This window comes from Phalacrocorax carbo, chromosome 12, assembly GCF_963921805.1.
Source record: "Phalacrocorax carbo chromosome 12, bPhaCar2.1, whole genome shotgun sequence".
Taxonomy (NCBI): domain Eukaryota; kingdom Metazoa; phylum Chordata; class Aves; order Suliformes; family Phalacrocoracidae; genus Phalacrocorax; species Phalacrocorax carbo.
Window position 1 is genome coordinate 305,385 of NC_087524.1, and position 16,990 is coordinate 322,374.

General features: G+C 44.8%; 1 protein-coding gene across 1 annotated transcript; it reads right to left on the reverse strand.

The window, feature by feature from the left end:
• Positions 1-8,632: 8,632 nt before the first annotated feature.
• On the reverse strand, positions 8,633-14,597 carry EIF3F (eukaryotic translation initiation factor 3 subunit F). The gene is made up of 8 exons (XM_064463606.1): positions 14,286-14,597; positions 14,140-14,210; positions 13,852-13,931; positions 12,618-12,755; positions 11,523-11,614; positions 11,204-11,340; positions 10,952-11,065; positions 8,633-10,178 (listed from the first exon to the last, which is right to left on the reverse strand). Exons 1-8 carry the CDS (start codon positions 14,569-14,571, stop codon positions 10,101-10,103), a joined length of 996 nt encoding a protein of 331 aa, XP_064319676.1. The 5' UTR covers positions 14,572-14,597; the 3' UTR covers positions 8,633-10,100.
• Positions 14,598-16,990: the final 2,393 nt, after the last annotated feature.

Sequence of the window (16,990 nt, forward strand, 5' to 3'; positions counted from 1 at the left end):
GAGCCCGCCCCGGCCCTCCCCGCGGGCAGGGGCGCCGCGCCCCGGGCCTGGCGGGGCAGAGGCGGGCAGGTGGCGGCTCCAGGTGGTGGTCGCTCAGCTAACCCGAGACCCCGTTCCTAGCTGCGCAGGCTTGCCCCGTCTTGCTGAAGCAAACTGCGGTATGCCCGGTTCCCCTTCAAAACGGCTGAGAGGTAAGTTCAAAGACAGAGTGCCACAGAACGCAGAGCGACTTTCTGGGGGAGCTGTGTCAGGGGAAGCGTTCAACGCGGGAAGTGCCAGGCGATGCCATCCCACTGGACTCCTTAGCTACCCGCGTAGGAAAGGAAGGGAGCTCCGCACTACAGTTCCCCTACAGCACCACTGCAGTGGAGGTCAGCCCTAAAGCATGTAGCTCTAAATCGAGTCTGTTATCCAGTAACACAGAACCACAGACTGGCGGGCGCTGGCAGGGCCCTCTGGAGCTCACCCCGTCCCACCCCTGCTGGAGCAGGCACCCCCGAGCAGGGGCACAGGGCCGCGTCCAGGCGGGGGGTGAATGTCCCCAGGGAAGGGACCCCACAGCCTCTCTGGGCAGCCTGTGCCCCTGCTCTGGCACCCGCACAGGGAAGGGGTTTGTCCTCATGTTCAGGGGGAGCTTCCCGTGCTCCAACTTGTGCCCGTGGCCCCTTGGCCTGGCGTTGGGCACCGCTGAAAAGAGTCTGGCCCCATCCTCCTGACACCCACCCTTTAGATATTTACAAGCATTGATAAGATTCCCCAAGTCACCTCCAGGCTGAACAAACCCAGGTCTCAGCCTTTCCTCATAAGGGAGGTGCTTGAGCTCCCTGATTATCTTCATACCTCTCCGCTGGACTCTCTCCAGTAGTTCCCTGCCTTTCTTGAACTGGGAAGCCCAGAACAGGACGTAGCACTCCAGATGTGGCCTCATTGGGGCAGAGTAGAGGGGGAGGATAACCTCCCTCACCCTGCTGGCCCCACTCCTTTCCATGCACCCCAGGATACCATTGGCCTTCGTGGCCACAAGGGTATGTTGCTGGCTCAGGGTCAGCTTGCTGTCCACCAATACTCTGGGCACCTTTTCAGCAGAGACGCTTTCCAGAAGGGCAACCCCCAACCTGTACCAGTGCATGGTAGTTCCTCCCCAGGGGCAGGACCTTACACTCGCATTTGTTGAATTTCATGAGGTTCTCCTGGGCCCAGCTCTCCAGCCTGTCCATGTCTCACTGGATGGCAGCACAGCCTTCTGGTGTATCAGCCACTCCTAGCTTGGTATCATCAGCAAACTTGCTGAGGTTACACTCTCCCATCATCCAGGTCACTGATGAATATGTTGAACAGGACTGGACCCAGCACAGACCCCTGGGGAACACCGCTAGTAGTGACAGGCCTCCCTCCAGACTCTGCCCCATTGATCATGACTCTCTGAGTTCTGTTGTTGCGCCAGTTCTCTGTCCACCTCACTGTCCCCTCATCCAACGCACACTTCCTTACCTTGCCTGTGAGGAGGCTATGGGAGACAGTGTCGAATGCCTTACTGGAGCCAAGACAGAGAACATCCACTGCTCTCCCTTCATCGACCCAGCCAATCATGCCATCATAGAAGGCTGGTCAAGCATGATCTTCCCTTGGTGAATCCATGTTGACTGTTTCTGATAACCTTCTTGTCCTCTACATGCCTGGAGATGACCTCCAGGATGAGCTGCTCCACCACTTTTCTGGGGATGGAGGTGAGGCTGACACGCCTATAGTTCCCCAGGTCTTCCTTCTTGCCCTTTTTGAATATTGGAGTGACATTGGCTATCCTCCACTCCTCAGGCACCTCTCCTGTCCTCCATGACCTTTCAAAGATGATTTTCAAAACGAGTCTTAAGATCATCATTCAGTAGCTGGCAGGTAGTCAGCCAAGTCATCTAGGCCACCAAAATAGCATGTAACAGGCAAAGTATACAGAAGACGTAAGTGGAGCTGGAGGAGTTGCTCCTTCTTATGTGTTTACTCAAGATGAGTATCCAGGTCCCAAGGGGGCATAGAGGTAAGATTGTCCTGACTACTATATACATTTCTCTACAAAGAAATCTTAATTATAGGTATGTGTATGTAATTGTGGGAAGTGCGCTTAGTGTTTTGTTTCTGTTTATTATTCGGAATAAGCAATATGAATGCTTATACATATTGTACTTAGAACAGACACTACGTACACGTAGTCCTCCCTTTACCTGGTGGTTAATTATTCATAAGGGTTTCAGACCAGCAAGATAGAATTTATGAAGGGTCCACCTATGATATTATGTACCAGTTACTTGAGCTTATTCAAAATAACTTTGTACTTTATGATAAACATGTTAGCAGTTCAGAGACCTTTAAAATGCAAACCATTTTTTCCTGCATCCTGGTGCAGCACTTGAGCTCTAGATGAAGCAACAGGCACTGTTCTGTTTGTAAAACAGCATTAAGTGCAGGCAGCAGAAAATAGGTGGGTAATAATTTACCATGCTTGCCTGCCTCAAATGAAAAGCACCTGAAGCCACATAAAGAATCTAGTAAATGACCAGTCTTCAGCAAAACTGGGCTTGTTTTTTCTTGTTTGCCCAGAATACATCAGGAGAAGCTTCAAGAGTTTAATCCTTACAGCACTCTTCAGTTGATACTCCCAGTGTATGTCTACTTCATTCAACCTGTTAAGCACGTTTCTTTCAGTACAGGTATATATTTAAATCCCTGTTTCCATGGGAACTAAGTACATTTATAAAATACATGATTCTTTATCTCTTCCATTTAGTGGACTATTTGGATTTGAGCTATTCAGGAAAGGAATGATGTGTTTTCACAAATAGGAAAAGAACAAGAGAAAACATATTAACGAAACAGCGTATGTCTGAAGAATCTGTTAAATGTGTCGCATGTTTATATGTTAACAAGAATATCTGGAATTACTTTTTTAAAGCATGGAATGGAACCACTGTGGTAATATAATTTCACTGCCTATATTTAAGGAAATCCCTTGACTTGTTACTGCAGCTAAAGCCAGCACATTTAGGAAAGCTTCTAAAACCCCATGCAGAGTCAAGGCGACTTCTTACTATTAGAAAATCCAACTTTAGTGAAGTTGGGAGACAAACTCTTCCTCCTCTCCTTTGTAACATCCTTGCAACTTCTGCTGAGACATGATACTGGACAGAATTCTCGTCTGGAGGGACTTGGCTCTCAACTACATAGTCGTCCTGGCTTCAGCTGAGATAGAGTTAATTTTCTCCAGGGTAGCTAGTAAGGGGTAATGGTTTGGATTTGAGCTAAAAACAGTGGTGATAATTTGGAGATGTTTTAGTTGTTGCTGGGTAGTGCTTACACTAGTCAAGGACTTTTCAGCTCCTCATGCTCTGCTGGGTGCACAAGAAGCTGGGAGGGGACACAGCCAACACAGCCAACACAGCCAACCCCAACTGACCAAAGGGATATTCCATACCATATGACGTCATGCGCAGTATATAAAGCTTGGGGAAGAAGGAAGAGGGGACACTTGGAGCCATGGCATTTCTAACCATTATGCGTGATGGAACCCTGCTTTACTGAAGATGACTGAACACCTGCCTGCCGATGGGAAGTAGTGAATTAATTCCTTGTTTTGCTTTGCTTCAGCGTGCAGGTTTTGCATTACCTATTAGACTGCCTTTATCTGAACAGACGAATTTTCTCACTTTTACTCTTCTGGTTCTCTCCCCCATCCCACCGGGGGCAGGGAGTGAGCGAGCGGCTGTGTGGTGCTGTTGTGGTTTATCCTCAGTTGGCAAATAAACACCCTGCAGCCGCTCGCTCACTCCCCCCATCCCTGTGGGACGGGGGAGAGAGTCAGAAGAGCAAAAGAGCTTGTGGATTGAGATAAGCACAGTTTAATAATTACAATAAAATAATAATTATAATAATAATAATAATGACAATAATGATAATATAATAAAATGGAAAAGGAAAAAAAAACCAGAAACACAGGCGATACAGCTGCTCACCACCCGCCGACCGGCGCTGCCGGTCCCCGAGCTGCGATTGCTGCCTCCCTCCCCTGGCCAGCCCCTCCCAGTTAACGTACTGGGCATGACGTTACATGATATGGAATATCCCTTTGGTCAGTTTAAATCCCCTCTCTTAGCTGTGCCCCCTCCCAGCTTCTTGTGCCCCTGGCAGAGCATGGGAAGCTGCAAAAGCCCTTGACTAGTACAAGCACTGCCCAGCAATAGCCAAAACATCTGTGTGTTATCTCAGCATTGTTTTCATGCTAAGTTCAAAGCACAGCACTGCGCCAGCTGCAGTGAAGAAAATTAACTCTGTCCCAGCTAAAACCATGACAGTTGCTTAGTTGCTGACTGGGACAAAACCACGACAATAGTCATGCTATCAATAGAGCGCTATCAACAGAGCCAAAACAAGGCTTTTTTTTTTTTTCTCCAGAGTAATTTACTGTTGGTGACATAGATCACTAAAGCATTGATGCTTCTCTGTGCTATCTATCCTGGTTGGAGCATTATTTCCCACTTAAATAATATGAAGTATTACTTTTGATGTTTTATTTCAGCCAATACAGTCAAATTAAAAAAAAAAGTACTTTCCCACAGTTTGTTGTAAGCAACAAGATCTGGTCAGCTTGAACCATGGGTCAAAGTATAACAAACCAACAGGGTACTGCAGTGATCCAAGTCTAAATTATGTACTTAAAATATTTTTCCTGTTACACTACCTTGTGACTGCAGTAATTAAAATACAGATAGTCAAAGTTAGCTGTTGAGTTAACCTTCCTTGTGCACAGGGAGCAGAGCAAGTTCAGTTCACTTCAGGAAGGGCCTGAAGTTTGGTTAGCTGCTTGAGTGAGAGTCACTACCCAGTGAGTCACGTTAGGGCTCCACCCACTGTAGTCCAAACATTACGATTTCACACAAACTTTACAACTGACTTGGCAGCAGGGTTTCTAGTTATGTAGTGTGGAACCAGTCAAACAGAAGCTTCACCCTTCCTCAGAGCACAGGAGAAGAGCAGGTTGTTCTGCTAGACTGCTTAAAAGAGCAGCAAGTCCAGTGTTTTTCACCAACTTTGTAATCCTTAGGATTAAAACCATGCATTTCAGATATAGATGGCATATGTCCACAGGTTCACAAAATCACACATCAAAACACCACTTCCTCTTTGCAGCAGACTCAAGTATTCTGCCAAGAAACTTAAATGACTCAACTAACAAGACAAACTCAGTGACGTTCATCCCAGTGTATGGAAATAGTCACCAAGCGAAACTGTAATTCTGGCAGCAAGGATTTTTTTAAAGTATCAAATTGCAGAGAGTAAAATAAAAAGTTTGTTATTCTCAGTAATGTAGAACAATTAGTCTTATTTCCACTTTCTAAGGCTTACAACCAAACACATGATTTATCAAAGATCAGTCACTGAACATAGTGGGTCTGTTTGACACTGTACATCCTAAATGAGGAATTAAGTATAAATCACTTCGATGTCCACAAAAGGCTTGACAAGAACCCATAATTAATTAAACTACAGAAGACAGGAGTTAGCATGAGCAAGGATAAAGAACTTTTAAGAAACAACAAAGGCTGTTTGAAAAGGGAATTTGTAGAATTCTATTAAGTTGGTCTGGGATCAGTTCCAAGTTTTAACTGGGTAGGAATAAGCTAATGATACCTGCTGACAAAACGGTGAGGTGTCACCAGTACTGAGAATATGTCATAAATGTAGGTTTGTGGATATGGCCAACTACACCAATTGTCACATATACAACCTGTGTATCCTGCCAACTACATCAAATTGTCGGGAATATAATTTGTTACACAGATTTGGTTAGCAATTTAAGATTTATTAATATTTTTGAGATAGATCACAGTGTTAGGGTCCATAATTCTTAACAGCATCAGCCAATTTAAAACAGCAATTTGATGGAATTTTTACAATCAACAGCAATTTACTTAAAAGATTCGAGAGTGGCAAGGTTCGCCCTATTACTTACATAGAGGAAGTGCACAAAGGAAAAGTGAGGTATACTCAGGTCAGAATGATTCAAAGGGATTGTGGATGTAGTGGATAAGGAGGACCCTCCTGCTGAGTCACAAGGTTCAGAATAGACCCCCTTGCTTTCTAAACTTCTTTCAGAGCGAAGTCTAGGCGTGACTAGGTCCGATCTTAGTCTCAGACTTGGTCAACAGTTTATGTGAATAGGGTGATAGAGTTAGAACTGTTACGACTAAAACAAGACATGCCTAAACAAATTCACAATGACAACATTTGACCTTAGAAGAAGCAGACGTACAGAACCATAAAGATGAGGAACTGCAAAGCAAACACTGAACCAGGACAGACCATCCCTCGAGGACAGTGTATACATGATCTCAGAACTGAGTTTGCGCAAAAGCAAAAGTTAACTAGCAGACACAGTGAGGAAGAGTATATCCTTCATCCAGAGACACCTGACGACCACCTGGAGACACCAACAGGCATGCGCAAAGGACATTTGGAAAATAATGAGTAGGTATGTAGAGCTTGTATAAATTATGCAACTAACCCTGTGCAGGCACGCACATTAGGAGGAGTGATCCCCTGTGCGTCCAGCGCTGCAGTAAAGAATACCTGCTTAATAGTTGTTCAGGCTATTGAGTCCTGATTTTGGTTTTTCACGGCATCAAGGGATAATACATATATAGTTATATTTCACGCACACCTGTGAATAAAATTTCCCTTTTTGTGAGTTTCAGAAATCATTTTTATGTGCTGGCATGCATCAGCGCATGGCCAGCAAACCTCGCAAAATCAGGCCTTTGAGTCCTCGTGAAATTGTCATCAGACGATCCTTCAGTCCTTGCGAAATCTACCTTGAGAGGCATCCCAGCTCAGGGTGAGATACAGGGTCACACAGCCCACTGCGGTCCCAGACAGCTCAAAGGGTCTCCCTCTTGGATCGCTAGTTATAGGATCGAGATGATTGGCTTTGGTCAATATTTTACATTCTGGCCACAATTCTGGTACACAAGTCAGAGAGCAGATGGCCCAGGTGTGGACAGAGATTGCCTGGCGCCCAGGTCATTATGACCAAGACAGGAGCAACATGGGGCTTATGCTGAGATCTCTGATGTTATACATTCCTCCAACTTTTCTAAAGACACAGCATACCCAGAGGGAAGAAGAGAATCAATTGTAACAGTAAACCCTGTTCTGAATATTGTTACGTATATTGAAGAAAAGAAGTTTTCAAGAACCTCATGCTGAGGTGAAACACCCCCCGCCCCCCCACCCCCCCAAAAATCTTACCATCATTTGAGCAATTAAATACTTGTGTGCTAGGAGCTGGTAACAGAGCCATTTCAGCAAGGTATTTTAAAGCCTAATATGTACCAGGAAAACATGCACATTGCCAGAAATATGCATGTAATACAGTAATGTCCAGTAAAGTTGTACTCGTTCAGAGAAGCCATCTAAGAAAAGGCTGAACATATCACAAAATATGCATGTAATACAGTAATGTCCAGTAAAGTTGTACTCGTTCAGAGAAGCCATCTAAGAAAAGGCTGAACATATCACAGAGGATAGAAAAGTGTGTTATTGTATTAGTGAGGGCACTAACATGACTAAATGCAGTGTATAAAGAAGCATACCCAGAGAACTATCCAGCTTGACTATTTAAAGCTAGACTTTTGTCAGTTATTTGTAGCAAAAAAAAGGACAAAGGCCCCTAATAAATCCAAGAAGCCTGTGGTTTCAAATCAATAGCAAGTTAAAACTTGAAATCCTTGGTGGTGTTTTTTGACTCCCAAGTTTTTCACACCAAATTTTCTATTGAACTTCATGTTTTTAGCTTTCTGTAAAGTGGAACAATTAAAATAAAATACTTTTAGGAATGCCTGTCTAGATTTTCAAACTCCAGAGAAAGAATGCCTCAGTCTCCTAGGTAATAATACAGCCCAGGCTTTACGCTTAAGCAAAATGATGCATCCTATTTGTGTTTGCAATATTGTCCTTCACAGGAGTGGCCGCTGAAATTTGAAATCAGACATTCAAAATTCCAGAGTCAAAGAATGGTTCATGATGTGCTGTTTGCCCAGTAAAAAGGGACAGAATGGATGGCGTCAGATACAGACTTTTTAAAAGGGCAACTGTTTTTTTCCTGCTCCAATCCCAAGCATTTGTCACTGTGCTGTCTGGCCCATAACGGGATCTACGGATATTGGGCTCTTCTGCCACCTCTGCTTTGCAGTGAATCTTTCTGCATAGGAAGCGGAACCTCAGTCCCTTATGCCAGAGCATCATTAGTTTTCAGGCACTTGTAAAGACTGGCAAATTCCACAATACCTCTTCTATGATCACAAATTTATCTTTCTTTTCAGAACTTTGCATTTTGTCCATAGCAGTTTATTAAATAGTACAACTTGCAGAGCATTTAAAATCATATATTTTCCTAGCAGGGAGTGGGAAGCTTTCTGCAGAGAAGGGGTCAGAGAAGGATTATGCTTTCTCCCCCTGCAACTTTTTTGCAGTAATTGAGACTTATCCAGCTTTGCTGCTTGCTCTTTTCCTCCGTCTATTTCAAGGCTTACTTTAGAAAAAAACCCACCTTGAGCTCAGCATTTGTTAAAATAGGCAGTTGTGAATATAAAGTCTAAAGAAGGGCAAACATTTTTATTCAGAATAACAAAAAAAACAAGAGCCAAGTTTTAACACTTATTTCATGCTCATGAATAGCATTTTCAGAGATTACTATCTTTGCTATACCTTCAGTTTTCATATGCCGTGTCCTTGCAATTGGAATTTAGCACTGAGTCACAGGGTGAATTCTCCAGGTTGGAACAATCAGTACAAGATCTACAGACTTGTAACCCGAGTCCCATTCTTGGAGTTATCTGGCAATTAGCACAAAAATGATTTTAAGGAACACTGGCTTTGCAGGCTTCTCTAACATTTCAAATGCATTTACCAAAACAGATGTGAGGCATCAGAAATAGTCATTAGTAATCAGGTGGGAACAGTTTCGTTGTAGAAAAGGGACACTTCTATTTTATTAGGCAAAACCTCCTCAGTACAGCTGAACAGACTTCTAATGGTAATGTTATTAGCCAACACTGTAAAAAGTTACAGCTCAGATTGGTATTAGCTTGCTTTCAGCTAGAACTCATTTAACGTGATATAGGTTTGGGGGAGAAAAATCCAAAGTTTCTGTTCACATAATTTTAGCAGCAGTACAGGGTCACAAAGGAGAAAATTCCTATTTGATGACACCCAAATATTAACCTCAAAACCTAAGTGTGGTTTTGCTGTGCGTTTCTTCTTTTGCAAAGATGGCAACTCCAGTAGCCACACTCGTTCAGCTACAAATGCTTTTCAAGCCCTCTTAACCATGAGTTGCTAGTCTTATTCTTTGAACCCTCACACTTCATGAGGTGCTAACGCTCTCGACTTTGATTTACTTTCCCAAAGGATCAGATATGCATAGAAATACCATACTGTGAACTGAATTCACTGTCTCATACTCTGTCAGTACCCAGCTGAATAAGGGCATATACACCACTAAGAAACCAGTTACCATTCTGTAGTCCTCCATGGAAAAGCATATTACGTGCAATACAAGAAGCCACACTTCCAGTGTGCTTTAACAGCTGGCAAAAAAACCCCACAAAGAAGTCTGCAGAACTGGAGGTGACTTGTATCCACTCTAGTTTTCTTTCCTGATGCAGTGTTATCCCCCCGTTCTTTCAAAAGAGTATTCATTAGACAATAAATGAGAGCAGTTTTTTCTGGAGATAAGCCGTTCTTGTCATTGCAATGGAACTTTTATTTCAAATACGTTCTTACATTAAAGCCGCATTTTGTTATAAAAGTAGATAAACCCAGGAGACAAAAGATTCATGTATTCTATTTTAAAATATTGGGCTCAACTAAACTGCAGCCATTCCCATTCATTTCCTAAACCATGTTAGGGATTTTTCAGGCCAATGGAAATAAAGATGTAAAGCAAGTCATCTAGGTAATTAAATTACGGTCCAAGGAAATTTGTAACACCACCATAGAAAAGCGTATCTGCTCATTCTTTGGGCTCTTTGAAGTGTAGGGTGGCAGAAGTTTCTTTATAAACTCAGAAGTTTTTCATTGAGAGCAATCTGTGACTGTGTGAGGTTTGCCAAGTAGGTTACCATCAGTAGGTCCTGAGAGGGGGAAAAAAAAAGCAGTGATCAGAAATATTAACAAAGATGTTAACCTATTAGGGAGTTGAATTTTTAACACCTATAAAGCAATTTATAATCAGCTACTAGAAATACTGTTAGTCCTGGAAGTCCTACCCTGAGGAATGCTTCCCACACAGGAAGAAGGTTTTGGTATTCCCAGAACATGAAACATTACCTGTGAAATTTTAACTCTGAGTTCACCCATGTTAACCAGGCAAGTCAAAGGGTATAAGCAAAATTAAAAATTAGTTCTGGTCTTGCAGACTGTGGGTGAACAACACGTTCAGAAACTTAGCTTTCACTTTCCAAAAATCTGTTACAGAAATAAGGTAGCACACTAAAACCTTGTTCATGTCTTAAGTGTTACATAAGGAGACAGAACTTCAGCTCAGGCAAAAGAAGCTGGCAAGTCACCAGTTATCCTTGAAATCCATACTGCTTTCAGCTTGGTAATTCATATTGTCCAATCACTCCAATAGAATTGGTGCTAGCTTTCAGATTACTTGCATAATTCCCAAGTACTTTAAAACTTACTCCCTCTGTTGCAGTTGCTTGTGAGATTATTATGGTAAGCTCCTTTATCCACCTTCAGCTCTTAAAACATCAAATTGCTGACAAGAAAGAGCTGTATTTTCTATTAGCACGTTTTTATGAACAGCTGGATTGTTTTGATCACAGACAAATTTGTGTCTATATGACAAATTATCAAAATTTCTGGCAATATACTGGAAAAAAATAGATTATGAACTTACATTGATATTGCTGTTCAACATGGTCTCAAAGTCCTCTGGTGAAATCTTTGGCACCTGGTTAATAAGATCCATCAGGAATCGCCCAACAGTGTTGTCAGCAGCCACTTTGCCAGACTACGCATAAGAAACACACATCTCAGCGTGAGTAAAACTCAGTAGGTTTATGGCCCAGAAAGACAATATATAAAAGGAAAAACATGACACACAAGCTTACATCGAACTATCTGCTGACTCATAAAAAGCTGGCCTTACCAACACATCCTCTGCATATTGGAGCACCATGGTCAGGGTATCCTGTATCCTGGCTGATGCTGACCCCACCTGCTGTAAGTCACTGGATAAGCCAATCACTCGATTAGGGCTAAAACAAGTCTTCATTATAAGATCCACTGAAAGCAAAAGGATGATCAGTGAGAAAACTGGCTGCCACAAAAAAACCCATCTTAAATCTTTAACTTCTTGAAGATTTTTATGACAGCTTCAGCAAGACAAGTCTAATTCCCAGTAGAACGGCAATTTTACCACAGTAAAAGAACATTTAAACAACAATGGTTATAACCAAAACATTCACCTCCTATCCGCTCTGTATCATAATAAACATATTTCACTGTTAGAGGTGTGAACATCACGCCCATAGTTTTACCAGGGACTCCCATTGGGGCACTAGAAAAAAAAAGAACACAACATTTTCAGCATGGACATATTTAAGGGAGGAAATAACAGGTTTCCATCTCAATGATCTCTGTTAGCACTGAAGTATGAATGTAAGTTACTCATTCTCACCACAATCAGCAATAGTTTCCTAAAACCGTAGAATCATATGATATAGAATCCTATAGAATCATATGATTCTATGATAGAGCAGGTATTCTTCTATCCTGAAATACGCTGCACTCTCTTAAGAAATCACCTAAGGAACAAACATGAGTATGACAAAAATTCCAGTACAAAGCACTCTCCACACCTTTATTACTCTTATTATTCAAAGTATTTGAAGTTCATTTATGCTTTAAGTAAGTAAGATGTCATGGACCAGCTTCCTTTTGAAGCTACACAGTCAAGAATCAGTAGACTTCCACTACAAAGAAAGGCTGGGGTTTTACCCTTAAGGAGGAGAGCTCTTCAGCCAGTACTGGGAAGAACAGTGAGGTAGAATAGTTTCATTTCTCAGTATTTAATCTCTGTTATTAATTGATAAAAATTGAAGGGGTTAAGGTTAAGAAAGACTGATCAAGAAGATGCTGTTTCAATTATGTTTTAACTGTATTAATCTTCCAACTTGTATTAAAAAACTGCTGAGAAATAAAGCCCAGTGACTACAGGCTAGCATTCAGACATTGCGATGGAAGTTAGTGACATTAATGCTAGCTATATGAATCCTGTGAAATGTCATGATGATGTTCAGAAAGCTGTTAATGAAGTCACAATTTGCCACCATAACAAGGTACCAGCTTATGAAAGGTTAGGTCTTTCAACTTACATATGGTGGTCAAGACATTCCAATGGGAAGTAAGCAAAGATCCCTGGCTTGCTGCTGTGTTTTAGCTACTGCACAATATTGTCCAAAATGAGACACTGCAGCCCACTGTATTTCTCATTACCCTGATGTGGTGTCTCTCAGTAATTCAGATAGCTCCCCTCCCAGAAACGCAGCCTCCCAGAGTACCTGACGTAGGCTTTAATGCTCATGCGTGAATTCTGGAGACTCGTGTCCACAGTGAGGTGGATTGGGTTGTGTGCTTCCCGGCTGTAATACTCATGGATCAGGACAGAGTGTTCCGTGATGTCATGACCTGTTGCATACCTTCAAAAAAAGCGCATATTGAGGACACATTCTTCCAACATTCACATGCCCAGTGTTTGGTATTGTTGGTATTTAACAGGTTTGTATCCTAAACCACTGATTTTCAAACACAGAGCTGCAGAAACTTACTAAATACAAGTGTTTTAACTAGGGAATTTGTAGTTTTATGGCCAGCTGTCCTGGAATTGTAGGAATCACAGGCTGAGCACACGCATGCCTGAAACATGCACAGGGCCAGAGTTGTAGTACCAGCCATACAGAGTCAGTACAATTGACGTTAGACACCCAAGGTTCAGTTATCTGTCACTATGCCCTGGACCAACTCTTTATTTCTGTGTAAGCCAAAGCACACCAAACAAATTTGGACCAACCAAGTAGATCTTCCATAAATGAAACATCTGTGTGCAGGAGGTAGAACTTGTTAATCTAGCTCCTTTAGCTGTTCTGCAATTAGCTTCTCACATACATAGGAAAACTCCTGTCATTAGAACAGCAGTTTGTTGGGCCATTAAAAGGTTGTCAAAGAAGTTTGCTCCACAAGAGCAGAACTAAGCTATTTTGTAGGATGAGAGAATCATGAAAAGACTTAAGCTAGCTATCCACACACTCAGAATCAGACTCTGTTCCCATAACACTGTACTGATCTTGCTTGGCATCCACCACATAAGTACTTCCACCTTTTCTCAGCGGAGAACTCCTGCGTGCTCAGGCTGGTATCACTGACTCTTCCTGAGGCCTCTGGCACTTTAAACTACTCTTTTTTTGTGTTCTCTGTTCTTTCTCACCAGTTATCTTCTATGGTGCAGGTTGTATTACAGGTGATTAAATTCTTCTAGCAAATCCATGCCAGTATTCTCTAACTTATCACTCCTCTGTGATACCTTTTTCTAGATATAAACAAAAACAAACCCTGTAAGTCTCCAATACCATCTCTTCCTATCATGAATTCCAGCAGCTTCACAGCTCCCTGTAAGAAGCGTTGCAATATCTTACTGTCAGAAGCGCTAGTGCTTCTGCTTCTCAATCTGTGACAAGGAAAACTATGCATATGCATAGTTTAAGGGACGAACATGACTGTTGTTGCAGAAGAACTTACCAACCCAAGATGATCTCGCTAGGAGACACCTTCTTGTGCAACTCATACATGTTTTTGGCAAATTCCATGTCGACTGCCACCTGAGAGACGGGACAGGGCCAAGTCAGCTGGTTATGAGGACGCTTAACCCTCGGCGGAGGCCCACACGGGCACAAGCCCCAACGCCGCCATCAGAGGGGGCGCAGGGGCCGCCCCCCGCCCTGCGGCGCGGCGCGCCCCTCCAGGCGGGCCCGCCACGCCGCCCCGCCCGCGTCTCCGGAGGGCGGCGGGCGGCCACGCGCTCCGTACCTCATCCTCGGACTCGTTGTGAGGGACGGAGAAGCAGTTGGTGACCTCCACCGAGTGCTTGTCCACAGTGCCTGCGGGAGGGCAGCGCGGTTAGGGGGGCGCCGTGGGGGCGGCGGCGCGGGGCGCGGCGCGGCGGCGGCTCTTACCCAGCAGCGTCCCGATGACCCGCGCCGCGCCCTCGTTGCGCCGTTCGAAGCTGTCCACGATGGAGGCGAGCACGACGGGGTGCAGCCGCACCACGCGGCCGCCGGGGAAGGGGCCCGAGAGCGCGGCCGACAGCGGCGCGGCCGGCGGCGGCGCCGGGGCGGCGGGTGGGGGCGGCGCGGTGGCGGGGGGAGTGCTTCCCGCTGTCGGGGCGGGCGTCGCCGTCGGGCTCTGCACTGGGACGGCCGCGGGAACGGCCGGAGCGGCAGCAGGAGCTGTCGCCGCCATTTTGCAAGACAGAGAAGGGGGGGGGGGGTGGCGATACACGCGGCAGCAGTAATTGGCTAATTTGTACGCCTGTCACGCAGTGCTACCTTTCTACTGGGGGAAACGTGCTAAACTCCTCCTACCATCTACTAACCAATCTGGGGAAAGAGTGATGAGGGAAGACGCTCTGATTGGAAGAAGGGCACACAGTTACACATCCGTAACTGAAGCCTAATTTTGTGCCCACCCTCTCAGGGCTAGAGAGTTTTTCGATTGGATTCTCGCATTCCCCGCCTCCTTGCCTGTGTGCTCTCTTATTGGCTTGCACCGCCCTTGCAGTCTGTCTGTCAGGGCGGGAAGTCCTATTTATTGGCTGTGGCGCTACAGTTTCCCCTAGTGATAGCTCGGGGAAGACAGGGTTCGTGCGCGTGCGCACGCGGCATTCTGAGCAGTGGGCTGGTCGGCGCCTGGGGCGGAGGGGGCCGCTAGGGCGGGGCCGGGCGTCCCGCCGCTAACGGGGCCTCCGGCCAGTTGCTGCATCCCCGGGAGGCCGGAGCCGGCTGCGTTTCTCCGGCACGTTCCTGGTCGCTGTCAGGGCCCATGTTGCTGCCGGCTGTGGGTGGCCGCTGAGGGGTTTGGGTAGTGGCGGCGCGGCCCTGGGCGCAGCGGTAGGGCCGCCGTTGCTGCTGCCGCTTCGGGTGCTTCCAGTGAGGGCAGCGGCGCTTCTCCCGCTGTCCCGCAGCCGCACGGCGCTGTGGCAAGCACTGCGGCCTGCAGGCGTGGCGCCGGCGTGCCACCGCGGCGGCGAAGGTTGGCCCTTGGCCCTTGGGTGTGGGGCTACGCGGCCCTAGGGGTATGGGCCCACGAGGCAGGGAAGGACTCTTAGCTCCGTTTTCCAGCTCTCTGTTGCCAGTGAGGGGTTGGCATGTATCGTGTAGGGAGCAGATGCTGGTCGCCCCTGTCCAGGGTTTAAGGGTTACTTCTTGGATACAATTTGCCTGTTACATGTAGTGCCCACGTGTTCCCTCTCAACTAACAAACCTGCGTGAGTGGGGCAGGTATGGCTGTAAAATGAAGCGTGGATTCTTTCGGAGCTTCCTTTTTCCCTTTCTTGGTTGTATGATTGCAGCTGTTACCTTAACAGTTGTAGCAGTATGGTAGCAGATTTACCTCTAAGTCTCTTAGTTAAAAAGCTTTCACCATGGATCTTAATATTGGTTTGACAAACTTAAAGGGAGAGCTTCAGGTATCGTTGAAATGTTTGGGGTTTTTTGGTCTCAGGCTGGCTTTTACCCACAAGTAGACTCTGTGTGTGCATTTGTGTGAATATACATATATAAACACTGAAAGATCCAGAAGTTTCAGCTGATAAAATGCTTAGTCCAGTGAAATGATGCCAGTCAAAAACTGCATCACTTCTCTGGCACTGCTTTGTCTATTGGGTGGCTATTGGACTAACAGACCAGGTAGGTGTTTCCCAGGTGTAGCAGAGAGAAAAGTGTAGTGGTGGTTACTACTTCAGGTGCGATCATCTTCACTCTTTTATAGATCCACTTTAGGCTCCTGACACTCTTTCCCATATTTGGGTTACCAGTTAAAGTCATTTTAACATAAACAATTATTTTATCATGGCTGGTGGCTTTTGGTGTTTCTCTGCTTCATTTGCTGAGGGGTGAACACCATGAGTTGACAAGCAGTTTTGACTCAGTCATTGCAGACAGGCTCCTGAGTATCAAAGGAGATGCTCAATAAAAAGATATTACATTCTGCCCATGTGCTAGCAATTTGCTGCTTTTATGTAAATAGGGAACACCTGTCAAAGCTACAAAAAAAGGAGAGCTAATGCATGGGAATGCAAACAGATTTTATCTTTTCATAAAAGCACTTCTTGCTCTGTGTACCATTAAAAACTGGATCTCCTAATCTTAGGCTTTTGCCATGCAGCTTTCATTTGTTGTAGGGGTGCCTGGGTGAAATTGCATAACGCTTTAAAATGTTTCTGTTCCTGAAGCTTTGATGTGTCATTGAGGAGTCTAATGTGTGAGGTGTTCTTGTTAGAGAGCAGCACTTTGATCTCGTTTTTGTTTGCATCAAACTATCCTTGGTGCTTAATTTGACATAGTCAGCTGCAGATTCAGGTGAAGCAAGCAAGGCTCCTTCAGACCTGCCCATTATACTTTTATGCTGCCACCTTAAAAGTTGGGCAGCTTAATATGGAACTGCAGTTGTGCTTCAAAACTGGCAACTGTGATAACCTTCTCTTAGTATGTTAATGTCAAGCTGCTGGACAGAATGCCAGAGAGTGTATGTAGTGAGTAAAGATAGACAGCCTGTATCTCAAATGTCAAACATCAGTGGTTGGCTCACGCAAAGCCCACTTAATACAAAGACTGTATAAATCCAAGGATAAGAAAATCAGTCATGTGATAGAACTTGGACC

Coding starts and splice junctions, on each gene's coding strand:
- EIF3F (XM_064463606.1), bottom strand. CDS start 14,571: ATGGCGGCGACAGCTCCTGCTGCCGCTCCGGCCGTTCCCGCGGCCGTC. Junction 13,932..14,139: donor ACAACGAGTCCGAGGATGAG/GTACGGAGCGCG, acceptor CCCGTCTCTCAG/GTGGCAGTCGACATGGAATT. Junction 11,066..11,203: donor AATATGCAGAGGATGTGTTG/GTAAGGCCAGCT, acceptor TCTTATGCGTAG/TCTGGCAAAGTGGCTGCTGA.